The sequence below is a fragment of the Emys orbicularis genome, chromosome 12, assembly GCF_028017835.1.
Source record: "Emys orbicularis isolate rEmyOrb1 chromosome 12, rEmyOrb1.hap1, whole genome shotgun sequence".
In the NCBI taxonomy this organism is placed as follows: Eukaryota; Metazoa; Chordata; order Testudines; family Emydidae; genus Emys; species Emys orbicularis.
Genome location: NC_088694.1, coordinates 12,157,482 through 12,176,242, shown reverse-complemented (window position 1 = coordinate 12,176,242; position 18,761 = coordinate 12,157,482). Strand labels below are relative to the sequence as shown.

At 41.6% G+C, this 18,761-nt stretch overlaps 1 protein-coding gene across 1 annotated transcript; it reads left to right on the top strand.

Moving 5' to 3' along the window:
• Nucleotides 1-9,186: 9,186 nt before the first annotated feature.
• Nucleotides 9,187-15,901, top strand: PCK1 (phosphoenolpyruvate carboxykinase 1). Its single transcript, XM_065414624.1, has 9 exons — nt 9,187-9,410; nt 10,262-10,443; nt 11,094-11,297; nt 11,622-11,809; nt 12,946-13,108; nt 13,282-13,506; nt 13,593-13,724; nt 14,733-14,828; nt 15,447-15,901. Exons 1-9 carry the CDS (start codon nt 9,187-9,189, stop codon nt 15,899-15,901), a joined length of 1,869 nt encoding a protein of 622 aa, XP_065270696.1.
• Nucleotides 15,902-18,761: the final 2,860 nt, after the last annotated feature.

The following is an 18,761-nucleotide window of genomic DNA, read 5'->3' as shown; positions in this document are numbered from 1 at the left end:
GGTCCCCCACCCCCAGCCAGCCCAGCGTGGAGCCCAGCTAAGGAGCCGTGGGGAGCTGCGGAGGAGGGGGGGAAGGCGCTGAGAGCAGCCCCCAACTGTGTCCCCGCCCCCCAGGCTCCCCGTCCTGCCGAGGGCAGGTGGGGAGTCCGCAACTCCACAGCTGCCCACGCAGCTCTCCCTGACCGGGCTCCAGTTGGGGGGATGTCTCGGAGCCTCAGCCCAGTCCCCAGTGTAGAGCCCTGCAAATCTGCGGATATCCACAGATAATTTTTGCGAATCGGTTGCGGATACACATTTGTGTATCTGCGCAGGGCTGTACAGATACTGATGGCTACAGAGCCTATTGTCCAGATACTGATGTCAGTGCCCTCACCCTGATGTTGAATACGGTAGAGAACAGGATTGATCCCTGCAGGACTCCACAGTTGAGGGTCCCCTGGAGAGCAGCAGTAATCCTCCATCACTTCTCTCCAGGACCCATATGTCTGGAACAAGCATCTCTAGGTCTCATGGGCAGATGAGAAGAAGTGCATGACTCATGCTGCTGAAAGCCATAAACAACCCAGTAGAACTAACGTGGATGTTTGGGCCTTGGATCCACCCCTGTAAGGAGCTGACCCACCAGTGTGGACAGTGCTGGTGTCACGCTGGTTGGAGTGGCTCACTGCTGTGAGTGCCTGCTTCAGGGCAGACCGTCAGAAAATAGGATAGACACCCCAAGCTGGTAGTGGGTTCTATAATTAGATTTCACAAACCAATAACAAATGTAAACTCCTGGATAACTATACCAGTCTTGCCATAGAATCACAGACAGTCCCCTTAGACTCTCCAGTCTAGCTTACCACCCAGATAGACTGAACTTTGTGATAAAAAGTTATCTAAACCAAAAATCACACCACATCAGGTTGTTCCCGGTCCCAAGAGACCAGTCACCTACCCCAGATCAATTGGTACTCCAGATCTTACACCAAAGACAATGCTGGTGGCCAATTCGATAGTAAACTAACTAAAGGTTTATTAGTTAAGAAAAGGAAATGAGAATTATGGAGAGGTTAAAGCAGGTAAAATATATTAATAGGTGAGTCAGAGTTTGTAATTCCAAATGGTGGCAGTGATGTAATATACTGCCAGTTTCCCAAAAGTTTTTTCAGGGTGCCCAAATTGTCTCTGGTGATCTCTGTTTTTACAGGAAAGTGTACCAGATGCAGAGTCCAGAGATGAAGGATCTATCCTCAAATCTATACTTGTATCTTCTTCAGACAGAAAACAAGCTGCCCATGTCTCTACCCTCGTGGCTTTTCCTTTGATGACGGTGAGTGAGGAATGCACTTAAAGTCTCTGACCTCCCATCATCACACACAATGGCCACTTGCTTTGAAATAAGCACTTTTCTTCATTTGCATTTTCAAAGCTCATTCAGGTTTGATTGGTTATTTAGTTGGATATACACATGCACTGTTGAAGCAATCTCCAGCTTTTGCTATTTGGGTTCTATACTCACCAGTTCCTCCAACTCTCACACAGAGGTTCTCCACCGGATTGGCATTGCAGCATCTGCCATGCATTGTTTACAATGAATATGGAATCAACATAATCTCGGCACGACAGTCAAGTTCAGGATGTATTCTCCGTATCTTCTCCGTATTGCTGTACAGTTGCGAAACACAGACACTATGCCTTCAGACTGGGGAAAGCTAGGGCTTTTTAGATAAAATGCCAACGCCGTATATTGGGCATAAAGTGGAATGACTTAATTTGTAATGCAAATGTTTATGGTCGCGCTGGTCTACAGACTATAGGGGCAGCAGCACGACATACTGCTCCTAAAACAAGGCTCATGTTATGACCAAGCCCTCAAGAAGGTATTAATCTTTACTGGTAGGAAGCTCAGATAATCTCCTCAGTTCCATCAGCCAAGAGGGACATGGATCCGTTTGTGTCACTGCTAATGCATTTTCCCCTTTATCATGGATTTGCTTATATTACGTTTTCACGAAGCTTCAGCATGGGCAGTGCAGAGATGAGAAAGCCAGAGTGGCAAATGCAAATGAAAAAACAAATCCACCATATTTCCTGGCACAACTATAAAACTAGATCAAATGTTTCGATATCTTCTGTCATTCGCTTGGCTATCTCAGTAACTCAGCAGACCTTACTTCTCAGGCATTGTTGTGCCAGGTTGAAAACTATGCAGCTTTAGGGATTTTCCATCATATTAAAGTAATTTTACAAGCAGCATAAAGCAAACAATGCAATAACATTTATGATGAGAAGAAACAGGTGAAATCGGGAAGCACTGTAATGAAGTCTGCAACCTTTTCTCTCTCTCCACAGAGGCCCTGTTCCGCAGTCCAATGCAAGGTTTTGCAGCCCAGATGTATTTTGTATGCAGAGCACATCTGGGTTTGCAACGCCTTTTCCGTGGGGTTAGGAATGCAGAAGGCCGAGGGCCAGAGCCTCCATTGACTTCAATGGAGCTGGGCCCCTTTGCACAGCTGAAGATCTGGCCTTGAGAAATTAGAGGAAGGATGCTTTTGTGATTTCTTCATGTAGCGAATTATTCCAGGTATTGACATGTTAAAAAAATGTGTGTGACACCTGTTTTGTTTTAAGATGTGGACTGGGTCTTAATGGAGCTGGGCTCAATTCCTGGCTCTGCCACAGACTCTCTATGCAGTCCAGATAAATTGATTTTTAAAAATCTATTGCCTTAAAACAAAACAGCTATCACACCAAACTTTTTTTTACTTGACAATACCTGCAATAGTTAGCTATGTGAGGAACTCAGAATTTCCAAGTCTATTACAAATAGTTATGTGCCATTAGTGACTTCCAGATCTTTGTTGCACCTATGTCCATTTGTAGTGATGAAGCTAAAACTTTGTGTGTGTGTGTGTGTGACATTCTTTCCTAGGAACATTTAATTTTATTTTATTGAGCTCTGGTAAGTCACTCCTAAACTGAAGCACTCAAAACCTCTAATTTCAACAGCCTGACTGGTGTCCATCAAAGTAGACATCTTGAAAACACTCTTTTCAAGGCACTTATTGAACACTATCATCTGGAAATGTCAGATTCGCACTCATTTAAATAATTTGACAGCTTCCAAAAAAGACACCTGATAAGCATCAGATTCATGTGTCAAAAAAAGTACAGAGAAGAAGTAGCAAGAAAAAATTCAATCCAGAGGATTTGTATTCCGCTATTAGATGTGATGTATTATAATACTCTTACTACTAAAAAAAAGTGTTTTTCATTTAAAACAGAAAACAAAATGTACACTTGAGACATTTTAAAAAAGGCCCTTACACTTTCCCCAATGATTTTATTACTGGTGAAATTTGCTAGCTTGACAGTCCTGGAAACTGGAGTATTCTGCTTAGCAGCAGTGCAAGCTAATTGTAGTTGCCCAACATGACCAGTAGGGTTGGATTGGCAGGGGGCTGAATACCCTATGGACTATGCTGGGAGTTGTGGTGCTCAGCACCTCTGAAAATCAGACCTCTTTAGTGTCTCAAATTGAGCACCCCGAAATTGAGGCCCCCAAAATGAGAAGAACTGTTTGAAAACCATGGCCCTAGTTTTTCTATGCTCCAATTATCCTACTGGAATATGGCTATAATACTAGCATACCTCACAGGGAGGTTGGGAGGCTTAATGGAGTATTTATAATGGGCTTTAGATCTTCTGGTGAGACGTGCTACCCAAATACAAAGCATTTGCTGGTTATGGATTGACACTGCCCAGTGTATGGGCATTCATGTTCAAATTCTGCTGAAATCAAAAGTGAAAAAGTTTGGAAGCCTTAATGTAACATGAAATGGACATAGCTTCACTCAGCAGTGCCATCCATTTGGCTTTGCACTGATGTCACTAAGATGAGTCTGGCCCATTGCCTTTTTCTACAGATATAAACATTGTTATTTTACTCTCTCTTGCTTGTTCATATATACACAATACAGTGATTTCTTATGGCCCATCACCACAGCCTCTGGCTACAAATACATAATTAAAAATAATATACATGGTACTACTGACAATAGGCAGCAACAATCACCAGTTAACCTGCTGTCTGTGCCTAGTGATGACTTGGAAACAGCCCACGCTAGCTCAAGCACACGATAATCCTTAGGTAAATGCAGTGTGCCCTGGACTATGCTCTGCAGGTTAGCAAACTTGGCCCTCTCACAAGTTTAAGAAAAATCCTCAAGAATTTTGCTTATTCCGTTAGGCAAACATGGAAGTTTCCTGTGAGCTGAAATTTACAGAGCTCCTTTTGATTTGCCTATTAACTCCTGTTTGTCAACATCCTCAACCATGTCATCAGTGAAGGCAGCTTAGTCCCTGGAAGAGGTTTTCTTGGCTAACATGTGTTTGCTCTATTGGCTGTCTGGCTGGGTCTGCAGAATCTCTCTCTCTCTCTCTCTCTCCCTGTCTCTAGATGAAAACTGTCACCTGCAACCTAAGGTCTGGGTGAAACTCTCCAACCTCAGGACTAAAGCCACTATATGGCAGTTGTGTGATGATACTGAAGCCACATAAATACACATCCCATCATCCCAATCCTGGCCTGACACCGAACCATCTCCCCCATGTTCTCCTTCCCCACTGCCCTGCATAGGAACTGTAATGATGTTTAATACGATACACAGTTCCAGCCATATACCTCTAGCAAGGGCACAATGCTGTATATGCTTGAGCACCACCTACTGACAATTTATCTATTAACAGATGTGCACGGATGGGGTGTGAAACTATATGAGGACAGAACAGGAAAAAGATCTATTAAGACATATAAAGCTTAGAGCGGGTTGGAAAAATTCCAACAAAACATTGCCAAATCAGCAAATTCTGATGAAGCAAAGTCAAAACATTTTACAGAGTCTGATTTTGCCACAGTACTGATGGAACCCAAGCAGGGTTCCACCTGTAAGTGGGCCCAAAGCATGGGCAACCTTCCTCTCAGCATTAAATTGCTTTTAATTTGACCTATCTTAATGCATTCGTATCTCTCGGAGCAATCTTTACTCTCTCTTATCCACTCCATGCTTTACCAGCCTTTGGTTTTAGCAGGAATGTTGGCCTTGCTATGCATCAAGGACATCTCTTGTTACTTCACTATTTTCTTTCCTTTGCTTGCACAAAACACAATAAAAGACTTTCCCAGGAGTGTACTCTTTTCTTTACTGTATTGCTGTTTCTGCCAGTCACTCACCAACTAACACAAGAGACCCTTCAAACGGATGGCATTTTAAAGGTGGAAGTTGTGGGTCAGGTTGGAATTTTTATCTACAATACAGATAGGCTTGGCATTGCACAGTATTACTATTCAGGGTTTGCATTCCAGTACCAAGAGATGAATTGTCTGTAACAATGAAGTCTAACTAATGGAAGTCTACTTGGAAAAATATTACTGAATGGCATAAACTTGAACTTTTGACAGCTTCTGAATTCCCCTACAAGCTTGTAGCTCATTAGCTAGGCCACTGACACCAATTTTATTACTTCATAATACTCAATAGCCTGACTAAAGTCAGATCCAGGATTTGCTGTCTTAGAAACTTTATATTATATATATATAGGTGTGAGATGGAAAGACCATTTCATTCAGTGCTCAGCATCTCTGCTGGGACTGGGGGTGAAACGGTTGAAAAGTAAGGTGGTAAAATTTGCAAATGATACACTAATACTGAAGATAGTTAAGTCCAAAGCTGACTGTGAAGCATTACAAAGGGATCTCACTAAACGGGGTGACTGGGCAACAAAATGGCAGATGAAATTCAATGTTGGTAAGTGCAAAGTGATGCACATTGGAAAATATAATCCCAACTATTCACAGAAAATGATGGGAGTCTAAATTGACTGCTACCACTCAAGAAAGAGATCTTGGAGTTATCATGGATAGATCTCTGAAAACATCTGCTCAGTGTACAGCTAGCAGTCAAAGAAGCTATCATAATCAATATTATAATGCCATTATATAAATCCATAGTACACATACACCTTGAATACTGCATGCAGTTCTGGTCACCCCATCTCAAAAAAGGTATTAGAATTGGAAAAGGTACAGCAAAGGGCAACAAAAATTATTAGGGGTTTGGAACAGCTTCCGTATGAGGAGAGATTAAAAAGACTGGTACTGTTCAGCTTAGAAAAGAGACAACTAAGGAGGGATGTGACAAAGGTCTATAAAAGCATGAAATGTGTGAAGGAAGTGAATGGGGAAGTGTTATTTGCTCCTTCACATAACACATGAACCAGGAATCACCCAAATAAATTAATAGGCAGCAGATTTAAAACAAATGTAAGGAACTACTTCTTCACAGAATGCAGTCAACCTGTGGAACTCATTGCCAGGGGATGTTGTGAAGGCCAAAAGTATAACTGGGTTCAAAAAAGAATTAGATAAGTTAATGGAGGATAGGTCCATCAATGGCTATTAGCCAAGATGGTAAAGGATGCAATCCCATACTCCGGGTGCCCCTAAACCTCTGATTGCCAGAAGATCGGACTGAACAACAGAGGATGGATCACTCAATAACTGCCCTGTTCTGTTCATTCCATCTGAAGCATCTGGCATTGGCCACTGTCAGAAGCTAGGATACTGGGTTAGATGGACCTTTGCTCTGATCCAGTATGGCCATTCTTATGATCTTATGACTGCTTATATCTGATCTGGTTGACATGGTGGCTTTATTTTGTGACTTTTCTTTGCACATGCAAATGCACAATTTGCCTGAAACACTGCAGTATTTGTACATACCCAGAGTGGGAGGGCACATGCATACAAATCTCAAGCTTCTCTTTATGAAAAGCATTTTCTAAGAGAGTGTTTCTCAAATACGGCTTTTCTTGCAGCCACAGCCTTCTGGGCAGTGATTGGAGGGGTGGGGGAAAACAGCGGCCCCTTCCCATGGGACCGCCAGGATGGGTTTGGCTCTGCCCCCCTTTGGAGCCACAACGCCGGAGGAGCAGACGGCTGGTGTGAGTTCCCCACCTTCCCAGGGGCAGTGGGGCTCTGGCTTCCGGCTTCAGCCCTGGGGTGGCAGGCAGCAGGCTCTGCCATCCCCAGACCCATCCACCCCATCACTCCTGGCCCCCCACTGCCTCCCTCCCTACCTCCTCATCTAAGGTTTAATTTATCCCGCAGCTTGCCAGGGCTGAGTAAGTCTGCTGTGAAAAGTGATATTTGTATGTTTGTTGATATCACTTTTCACTGCCTCCCAGCTAGCTAAGAAGTCTGCTGTGAAAAGTGATATTAACAAACATACAAATATCATTTTTCATAGAAGCAGACTTACTAGCTAGCAAGTCTAACACAAAAATGCAACCAACACAGCAAAAGAAACAACAACAAGACAAAGACATGCTATGAATCTTATCTATGTTTCTATTCTGTTTAGGTCTAGTAAAGAATAGAGACAACTGTACATTATTTTTATTATCCAGTCTGCAAAAAAACCCTTACATAAATAAATTACTGTGATTTGGATGTATATATGTTCATATTTATATGTTTTTCCTCAAGTTAATTAAGTATTTTAGGAAAAATTGTCATAGCGGCCACCAGCAAGAGTTGGCGGCTGTATTCTGAGGCCACCAAAAAATTTGTTGCGAGAACCCCTGTAAAAGGTGGAAATCTAAAGACCTAATCATAGCAAAATGCATAGGGAGTTATGGGCCAGATATCCAAAGAGTTTAGGCCATACAGTTGTCCTCAGTTGTCTGATTTGTGGGCAGGATTGCATCAGTTATAAAGACATGTGCAACTGAATGGCTGAACTCTGCAAATCTGGTCCTATCTTTAGGAACCGTGCAGGAATGAAATACTTTCACAGGGTTACCATGGGGTCAATCATTTCATCAATCAAATTATATCAATTAATGACAAAACAGCTGCTGTTGCCTTACAGGAAGTTACATATGGAAAGCAGAATTTTATTTTATTCTTTTATTAGCTTAGAGAACTGCTATTAACTCTTCCTTGCTAAGCACAAGGACGTTTTGTGATTTTTCTTGGGTAGCAATTTAGATACAGGTTTACATTTTCCATAGTAGCTCTGTTAAATCAACAATAACGGACGTTTTTTTAGGTGCTCAGACAGTTGCTGATCTGTCACTGCTCACTCTACTGGGACGTTACAGAATTTTGAGACTACCTGTTCTGTACACATGAAAAGCCCCGGCTTAGAGAGACAGAGGTTTTGCTTATATCTAACACTATAGGAAATTCATCAGCAAGAATGATTTGGGCATAGCTTTTCAGAACTTCATGCACAAACGTAAAACCTCCAGGTACATTGATATGTGACTAGAATGTGAAATGCGCTCTTTTATTCCCCTGCTATTGCTGCTCAAAGCTGCACTTTATCCCCACATCAGGCAGTGTTTCCAAGGTGAGTAAACACACTTTGTATGAGGCACCAGTTCACAGCCAACTAGCAGGCACACACATACGAGATGTGCCAGGCTGTCTATTATGCTTTACTACCCTGGGTGTTCTAGTTGCAGCCACTCATTGCGCACAACCTTTCCCACACATTGAGGAATTACAACACTTTTTGCATCAGAGCAGAACTAGTTCAAAGATTGACCAAACCAACAAGTTTTGTAATTGCTTAAAACAGCAAATCCAAGGGCTGAGAATCTCGGCTTTGAGCATTCATTAATCAAGCCTGTTAAATAATTACCTCTTCGCGGCTTCTTGTCAATTGTTCATGACGATAACTGTCCACGGCACTGTTCCTAGAGCCATCCTGTGATGACATAGGGGACAAGCCTGCTTCACCTCAGCTGGTGGGAAGGACTCCAGCATGAGAGGAGTATTTAAGAGAGGAGGATTCCTCCTTGGAAGTAAATGATCACAAGAATAGACCATAGTAGGCAAAATCTGAACAGGTAGAAGAAGCAGTGAAATCCTCTCTGAACGCTTTTCAGGAAAGTAAGTGGAGTTTCTATATATAAATTTTATGCATTCTTCTAGAGCTTTAAATTCCATATCTATGCACAGGTTTGATTTAGATTTATTACCATAAGCACACAATTAAATCTATTACACATTCTTTTTATTACTGAATGTGTTTTTAGAAAAGCATATTCCTTCCATTAGGAATTGTTGGGTAATGTGCTAACAGGCCAAATGTTTGAACTTTGATTGCAGACAATATCCACTGCAGCCTACAAATAATGACTCCCCAGCTGAAGACTCGACTGAACATAATCCCACGACTCATCCAGGGGGATCTGAAGAGCCTGTCTCAGGAAGTGAGATACTTCATTGAAAGCAATGCCAAGCTATGCCAACCTGCTAGAATTCATATCTGTGATGGCTCAGAAGAAGAGAACAAAAACATTCTGGATATCATGGTAGAACAAGGCATGATCAAGAAGCTGAAGAAGTATGAGAACTGGTAAGTAACAGACAAATGTAAAAGAAAGTCAGGGTTAGATCTGAGAGAATTGTGGTATATAATTTTCCATGAACGTTTATATTTAAAAGGGCATTTCATTTCAACTGTGTTCAAAACCCTTTAGTGTTTACTTTCCCTGAGCATTTGAGTACTCAGGAAAAGCGCACTTTATCCTTGAATATTCACCCAATGCTGATTTAAACGGTATTATTCAATTGGAATATTCACAGTTTACAATTCATTTTTCTATTACATAAATCATCCAATTCAGGAACAGAAACCATATCATGTGACTTGTGTAGGACCTTAAGTCTTCAAAATGCTTTGCCAACACAATGGGTTAGATTCTGATCTCACTTAGGTCCTGATCCTGCAAACACTTACACCTGTATGCAAAGTGTTTACAGGGTCTCTGCTTTAGCCAGGAGTCGCTCTATTGATTTCTGTGTAAAACTGGCAAAACTCTCGATTTATACTGGTGTAAATAAGAATAGAGTCAAGTCTTATAACTCCTGATGAGTTATTAATCCCATTTGACTGTTGGTGAAGCTGAGGTCAAGGGAGATTAACATGTAACTATACTACAGCTAAACTTCTAAAGCCATGACACCGTCAGTTCATTCTGCAATATTCGTAGCTATTTTGTATGAGAGAATACATTCCACCGATCCTTTATCTGAATAAGCTGTGGCTGTCTGGAAAGATATTTGGACGTTATGGGCTCTGTCACCTTACCCACTATAATGCATTTTACCCTATTGTGCCTTCCCTCTAGGGAAGGATTAAATGTACTCTACTTACCACTTTTTAATGACCAAAACACAATTTCCTGATTTTTTTTTTTTAAATAGTTGGTTGGCTCTCACTGATCCAAGGGATGTGGCAAGAATTGAAAGCAAAACAGTCATTATCACTCAGGAGCAGAGAGATACCATTCCAATCCCTAAAACTGGAACTAGCCAGCTGGGTCACTGGATGTCAGAAGAAGATTTTGAGAAAGCCTTCAATGTCAGATTCCCGGGGTGCATGAAAGGTAAAAAGAAAATTCACATGACACTTTCATAATAATAAAAACACCAGTAATAATAAATAATAATCTAAAAATACAAACACATTTGGCTACGATTTACAAACTTTGGCACATAAGGTTAGGCACCTAATCCATTTCATCAGGCCTTTCAGTCTCAGAGCTCTGCATACATATACGCGGTCATTCTACTACCCATTTTAAAGAAGGGCAACTAAAGCTTGGGTGACTTTCCTGAAATCAACAGAGAGTCAGCAGTAGATGGAAAATTGAGGAAAGAACCCAGGAATCCTGACTCCTTGGGTCAAATTCTCTTCAATGGAATTCCACCAGTTTACACTAGCAGAGAATTTGGCCCCTTGCTCCTTCTGAGACTGCTAGACAATTCTACCTACACACAGCATAGCAGAGTTTATCATTTAACAACACAGAAAACTACTAGTAGTTAAAAACAAAACCTTTTATTACATAACCTGACAAAAAAGAACATTTCAAATCTATAAATATCCTCTGGAACCACCTCGCAAAAGGTGGAGAGCTTTTAAGGAAGTGAGAAAATGTAAAGGGACAATGCACTTTTTAATGATTATTCTAACAATACACTGTTTTTCTTCTTGGTCACATCTCACTCATGTGGCTCTGCTCCTACTTTACAGGACGTACAATGTATGTCATCCCCTTTAGTATGGGGCCCATTGGGTCTCCTTTATGCAAGTTTGGGATTGAGCTGACAGATTCACCGTACGTGGTGGCCAGCATGAGAATCATGACCCGGATGGGAACAGCCGTCTTGGAAGCCCTAGGGAATGGAGAGTTTGTAAAATGCCTTCATTCGGTTGGGTGTCCTTTCCCACTAAAAAGTAAGTAATCGTATTAACCGTTAACTCTGGCTAATTCTCAGACATATGTGTTGCACCTGTCTTATATCCTTGGCACACTGAAAACTGCCAGTGAAGTCAATGGGAGGTTTTGGATTGTGCAAGAAAAGCAGGTCAAGTCCCAGGTGAAGAAATTAGGATTTAAGGCCTTTCTAGGGGGCAGATTATTCCACAGATGCCCACTACAGGGTTTCTGAAGCATCTGGTACTGGCCAGTGTCAGACACAGGACGCTGACTAAATGAACCTTGGGTCTGACCCAATCTGGCAATTCCTATATTCACGAGTAGTGCATTGTGTTTTGCAGAACCACTAGTAAACAATTGGCCCTGCAACCCAGATTTGACTCTGATTGCTCAGATTCCTGATCGCAGAGAAATCATCTCATTTGGCAGTGGTTATGGAGGAAACTCCTTGCTGGGGAAAAAGTGCTTTGCCCTCAGGATTGCCAGCAGAATTGCCAAGGAAGAGGGCTGGCTTGCTGAGCACATGCTGGTAAGAGCCATTAAAATCATAAGTGCATTTTTTAAAGCAATTAAACCTCAAAACAGCTCAGCGTGAATATGCCATGACTTGATACAGTATTAGTGGAATTACTGTCTGGCATGAATATTACTGTGATGTGAGATATACATATCATACAACCAGCTTATGTAGAAATAGGGAAGTACCTGTGTTGTTGATCAATAAGCATTTTATAGAAGAAAATATAAAAATAGGGATCTAAGCAAGATTTCCATCTGCTTGTCTAGGCTCTGATCCTGAATTATGTTCCATACAGGCAGACCTCAGTGCCTGTGCAGATCCCATTCACTTCAATAAGGATACACATGGGAATACGGGTCTACATGCATACAACAGCTTGCAGGATAGGGTCCATAGTTTGTAAAATTGTCTTTAATATTAAAAGCAGACCTGAAAAAAACTCCTGAAAATATTCATTTGCTTTTTCAAATGAATTGCATTTGCCTATGTTCATGCCCTTCCTGTGTTCACTTTCCACTCTCATTTGAGCAATCAAGTTTCACTAAAATGGTCCTGCAAAGTGAATTTGCTAGGTACGCACTTGAGTATTCACGGCAAAGACATTTTACATTCATTCATACAAGTATTTATGCCAGGTTGACCCACTCAAGGAACTGAAAAATACCATGTGGCTTACCTGATCATCCATCACAGCTCAGCAACACAAAAATATTCAAAGTCTGAATATTTTTAATCTATAAAGTAAAGTAAATTGATCTCCCTCACACTCACTCTCCCTCCCTCCCCCTCTCCTCTCCTTAGCCTCTCACTCTCCTCTGGCTCTTTCACTTCACAATAAAAGTTTGCGCTAGTCATTCCTACTTGCCACCCCACTTGCCACTCCAACTACTGCCCCATCTCCCTTTTCTCTTTCATCTCTAAGCTCATTGGGTGCACTATGTAACACAATAATAATAAAGTTTGAGTAAATGTGTGAATAAATTTGAAAAACCTGCGACCTGCTCACATGTATTCCATGAGGGGACACTTTGTCAAAGAAAATTCTATCTGCAGCAAATCCAGCATGTTTTATTATTGCCATTTACTGGTAATAACACAAGTGCAGGAAAAATAAGCATATTAAACAGACATTTATTTTTCAATAGATTCTGGGTATCACAAACCCAGAGGGTGAGAAGAAGTACTTTACCGCGGCATTCCCCAGTGCATGTGGAAAAACTAACTTGGCTATGATGAACCCAACTCTGCCAGGATGGAAAATTGAGTGTGTTGGGGATGATATTGCCTGGATGAAATTCGATGAGCAAGGTAACTCTTCTTACTTTAAGGCTGAATTGCTCTAGGGACCAGTCCTGCTCTCATTAAAGTCCGTGGCCACTTCCCTCTGACTTTGATGGCAGCAGGATCTGGATCCTAGTCTGCCGAGAGCTCAAATGGTAAGTTGGGTTTTGTATCATTGTTTGGTATCTCTTAAATTCCAGGTAATTTAAGGGCAATCAATCCAGAAAATGGATTTTTTGGAGTTGCTCCTGGGACATCAGTAAAAACAAACCCCAATGCCATAAAGACCATACACAAGAATACCATCTTCACCAATGTAGCAGAAACCAGCGATGGAGGCATATACTGGGAAGGCATTGATGAACCACTTGCACCAGGAGTGACACTGACTTCATGGAAGAACAAGAAGTGGACTCCAGGGAATGGTAACTCTGCATGTTTGGGGGACTTCTTAAATTTCTCATCACATTTCACGTTAATCTGCAATCATGAAATATTTTGGTCTGTACAGGGGAGACTTGCGCCCATCCCAATTCTCGATTCTGCACCCCTGCCAGCCAGTGCCCAATCATTGACCCTGCCTGGGAATCTCCAGAAGGAGTGCCGATTGAGGGTATAATATTTGGAGGCCGTAGACCTGCTGGTAAGAGCTGCAATAATGTGTATCAAGACCAAAGCCCTAGCCACTGTATGCCTAAAACTGTGCTGGCAACAGTTGGGTTTAAATATGGTTTTTGCTACTGTGGTGTCCCTGAGCAGCGAGAGCAGCAAAATAACTAGATTAGTAAACCACATGTTAAGAAGCGGCCTATGATTTTGGGGGGCCCAACACTTTATAATTATCTGTATTATGTTAACACCTAGGGGCCCCAACAAAGATCAGGGCCCCATTGTGCTAGGCATGGGACAGATAGATAGTAAGATACAGTCCATGCCTCAGAGCCTGGGCTTACAATTTAGATAGCCCAGACTGAGAAAGGGTGGGAGAAATGAAGTATTATCCCCATTTTATAGATGGGGAACTGAGGCTGCCTACTGGACCAAGTTCCATTCAAAATCTGGCCACAAGAGCAAGAGATGCCCCCATGATGGCTTTTAGCCCTATGGCTAGAACACTCACCTGGGATGTAGGACACCTAGGTTTGATTCCCTCCTCTGCTTGATTGGGAGAAATGATTTGCGTCGGGGTCTTCCACCTCTGAAGGGAGCACTCCAAGCACTGAGCTATGGAATATTCTAAGGTGGCGCTTCCTCAAGCTCTCCAATTGAAGTTGTTCAGTTTGGATAGCTAATTAAAAAGTGATTGGAGTAGGGGGACTGGACCCTAGATCTCCCACCTTTTAGGTGGGTGCCGTAACCACCAGACTACAGTATCAGTCTCTCTTTCTCTCGCTCACGGACTCAAAGTATTTATACACAGTGGAACAGCTTCAAATACTTAAAGATTCATTGGGCCAGAGAGAAAGAGAGAATTCTGGCCTAAATTATTTTCCAATAAGAAAGAGGGGAAAAAATGAACTGAATTATATAACAGGAAAAAGAGGGACTGAATTCTATGGTAACATGCATACTGCTGTACTTCAGGTAGCTAAAGCTGTTATAGCAAAGACTTTTGGACCTTTAATTAGTGAAGCTATTTTGTTCTCTACAGGTGTGCCTCTAGTATATGAGGCCCTTAGCTGGCAGCATGGCGTATTTATAGGAGCAGCTATGAGATCTGAAGCAACTGCAGCTGCTGAGCACAAAGGTAAATCAAAATCTAATTTGCCTTTCCATATTAAAAGTAGTCCTTTCTGGATACCCAGCAGTGATCACCGTAAATTACTATACACTAAAGTCTGCTTCTTGGGAGTTAATTTTGTGACTTGTGCAGTTTTCAAAATACAAAATATTCTGCTTGGAGCTAAAAAAAATTCTAACCTAAAATTCAACACCCAGTAAAACAACTCCATGTGGGTAATATGGAGCAAGGACACAGTGTGGCCAACAGGATGCCGGAGTCTGAGTTGAAAGACTTGATACTGAGCCATTGTGTGATCTTGGACAAGTCACTGAAGTCTTCTGTTTTGCTACAGAGCACATGTTGAATGGGCAATGCAAGCTAGTTTTGGGATGCCCAACTTCAGACACTCAGGGATGAATTTTCAGAGTTCTGACCATCCGCACCATCCATTTACTTAAACTGGAGTTGACCATGCATAGCGCCGCTGAAATTCAGGCTCTGAATCAATTTTTGCCTCAGTTTCCCCATTTGTAGATTGGAGATAATGCTTAACCAGATTCTTAAAGCTCTTCTTGCTGACAGGTTAAAATGTTGTATGAGGGCTAAGTATTATCTTACTTTCTATGTACATTCTTTTAACAGGAAAAATCATTATGCACGACCCCTTTGCCATGCGGCCTTTCTTTGGCTACAACTTTGGCAAATACCTTGCCCACTGGCTTAGCATGGCACATCGCCCAGCTGCAAAACTGCCCAAGATCTTCCATGTGAACTGGTTCCAAAAAGACAAGCAAGGAAAATTCCTGTGGCCTGGTTATGGGGAGAACTCCCGTGTGCTGGAATGGATGTTCAACAGAATCCGTGGAGAGGCCGATGCCAAGCGAACTGCTATAGGCTACATCCCTGCTGACGCAGCCTTGAACCTGAAGGGCCTAGAAGGCATTGACATGACAGAACTGTTTGATGTCTCCAAAGAGTTCTGGGAAAAAGAGGTAATGGAAATCAAGAAATATTTTGAAGAGCAAGTTAATGCTGACCTCCCTTATGAAATAGAAAGAGAAGTTCTTGCACTGGAGCAAAGGATAAAACAGCTGTAACTGATCAAAACAGTTCTGAATCCACACATAATGAAGATGACAAGCACACTTTACTGGAAGCACACTAATACATTGATAGGTAGGGGGCAATGCTGAAAAATATAACAATTTTCATTCTAAAAAGGAAAATCAAGGTTGTTAGTCAGCTGGAACTCCTGGACATCCCAGAGGTAACTTCCAGCCCATGGGTTTAGGATTACATGTGCAAATGACCCTTAAGACATCTGCATGATCATTTGCATGCATAATTACTATAATTCTGCACGCAATCACATGTACAGATTACTTGGATACATTTTTGCATGTGCAATTCTGAAAACACAGACTCCAATGTTTTAGAGAATGTCTGTTTCTGTTATAATGAGCATTAAAGACCCAGATGAATTTGTTTTTACCTTAGTGGTGTCAGTTACAATAAAGAAAAAAACCCTGTAAGCTGTATATATGTATTATCTAGCTATATTTTCTATCTTTAAAAATATTTGGAAAGATTACTTACCAGAGTGAAAGATTATTTTATATTACAAATGCATATTTAAAATATTTTTATTTTATGTCTCATATTCCGGTGATTTCCAGATGTTTTGCACTGCCTGTTCTTTAAATCAGTGAAATAAACTTTTTTTTACAGAATATTCTCTCATTTCCTGTATTCTCACTGTCCAGAAAACAGCATGCAAATGTCCTGGGCCTCCAATCATTCCCACCGTGAGGAGGGGTTGTGTTCATGGGAGAAAACTAATCACCGAATAAGTCAGTTTCCCACCCATTATTGAAATATACTTAAAGTCAAAGAATTCCAAACAATAAGTGGCTTCTGAGAAAGTTTTTTCCTAATCCCCATGAATTAGAGGTTGGTTCATGTACTGGAGTATGAGGGTGCATGTCTATTCCCCAGCTCCCGGGGGAAGGGGAGCAAAGATGCTGGTATGGAATTCAGGATGCTTTGTGAAGAGTTTTCTGGACTTGTTGGAATGGCATGTAGGGCTTCAGGAATGGGGAAGAGGGAGGAAGTGGTGCTTCGCCCAGCTGCTGAAACCCTGCTATCCTCCTCACCAAAGTGCTCCCTTCATGCCTTCCAGTCCACACGCATGGCAAGTGGCCCGTTTTTTTCCCTTTGAATGCTTGGTCACCCTGAATAGGCTGCAAATATTTGTTTAGCAAAAAGAAAACCACTTCTATGGTGTAATTAAACTCTTTATAGACTCTGCTTCCTTGCAAAACAAATAGAGACAGGGGCTGGTCAACAAATGGCCTTCAGAGCTTGCTAGGTGAGGTCACACAGCCTGGAAAACCTTTAACTATCTCTTGGCTGTGTGTTTAGGAATGACCTGAAGCAGGCCACCCCATTACAGGGAGTCCTGCTAGAGCAAGGACATCAGGTTCGGATCCGCTGGAATGTAGCACTAGGAATTTCCCTCTCTCCTCTCCTGCCCCCTTCAACTCTACCCCACGATTCTCCAGGGAATCGGCTTCTGATGATACTACCTAACATGATGCACTGAAAGAAAAACATTCCAATCAATTGTAACAACGGCATTTTAATTGTTTGTGGTTCTCCCCCTCTGCACCTTATCCTCTCCCCGCATAGAATGTTGCTATTAAATGCTTGGGTATGTAAACTATATAACATTTAAGCAATTACAGAAAATGGGAAAAATATGTCATTAAGGGTTTGAACCAGAAAATAATTTTGTATTTGAATCATTCAATACTTGATTTGTATGTGTATATACCCAAACCCATCAGTATCTATGGGTAATGCAATTTACATTCTGAATGATCAAAATGTTTAGTATCAGCAGATGAAAATGTTTTTTAAAAAGAGAAAGCAGTGGTTTGAAATTTAGAAACGTAGTCAACCATGCCAGATTATGGTCTCAACTTCTCTCCACCCAACAAATACCATGCTCCATAAATGCAAAACGAATTAGAACAAAACACTTTTAAATTGAAATCTGGAAGCTTCTCCGATTTAAAAAAAGACAATAAATCTAGACAAACTAGCAGTTAACCATAAAACTTGGCCTATTAAATGGGCTTCAGAGAAGCGAAGCATTGGCGAGACTAGTGCACGAAACATATAGAACCATAAAGTTTGCATCACCTTATATTATGAAATGAACTTTGTATTCTGGACGCTTAGAAGCAGATCATTTTGTTAAACTCTCAGGGATATAGCAGTGGCCATCATATGTGTGTATGGGGGGGGGGGGGGAGAGGGGGAAATGTGAGGCCAAGTTGGTGTAAGACAGTGTAGCTCCATCCAAGTCAATGGAGTTACACTGATTTATACCAGCTGGGCCCGTGATCTCTTGGTAGGAGCATGGTACCTGAGATCGGGACTCTGCCACAGACTCAGTGTGACTGTGGACAAGTCACTTAACCTCCTTGGGCCTCAGTTAACCCGTTTGCAAAATGCCATGCAAAAATAATCACCCCTTTTTTGGGTAAAGGTGGCTTTTCATTAAAACCATCCAAACAATGTACTCTTGGGTATGTTTTTACACAAAAGGAGACTTTTTAAATGTATTTTGGACAAAAGAAAAAGCAGAGTGGGGCAGAGTTGGGGAGGGAGAAAAATGGCATGGGAGGGGGTGAATGCACCTGATGTGGGAAACAAATATTTGCACAAAAATGACAACTTGTGTCCAGCTCTACTTCTGATGTCTCATTAGTAACGAATTCTGCACTCCATTCCGGTGAAGCTCCCATTGAATTCTACTGGAACAATTAACCAAGGGTCATGGTAGATTCTCCATCACTAGGAATTTTTAAATCAAGATTGGATGTTTTTTCGGAAAGATCTGCTGAAGTTCAAACAGGAATCATTTTGGGGAACTTCTATGGCATGTGTTAT

Coding starts and splice junctions, on each gene's coding strand:
- PCK1 (XM_065414624.1), top strand. CDS start 9,187: ATGACTCCCCAGCTGAAGACTCGACTGAACATAATCCCACGACTCATC. Junction 10,444..11,093: donor ATTCCCGGGGTGCATGAAAG/GTAAAAAGAAAA, acceptor CCTACTTTACAG/GACGTACAATGTATGTCATC. Junction 13,725..14,732: donor TGGAGGCCGTAGACCTGCTG/GTAAGAGCTGCA, acceptor TGTTCTCTACAG/GTGTGCCTCTAGTATATGAG.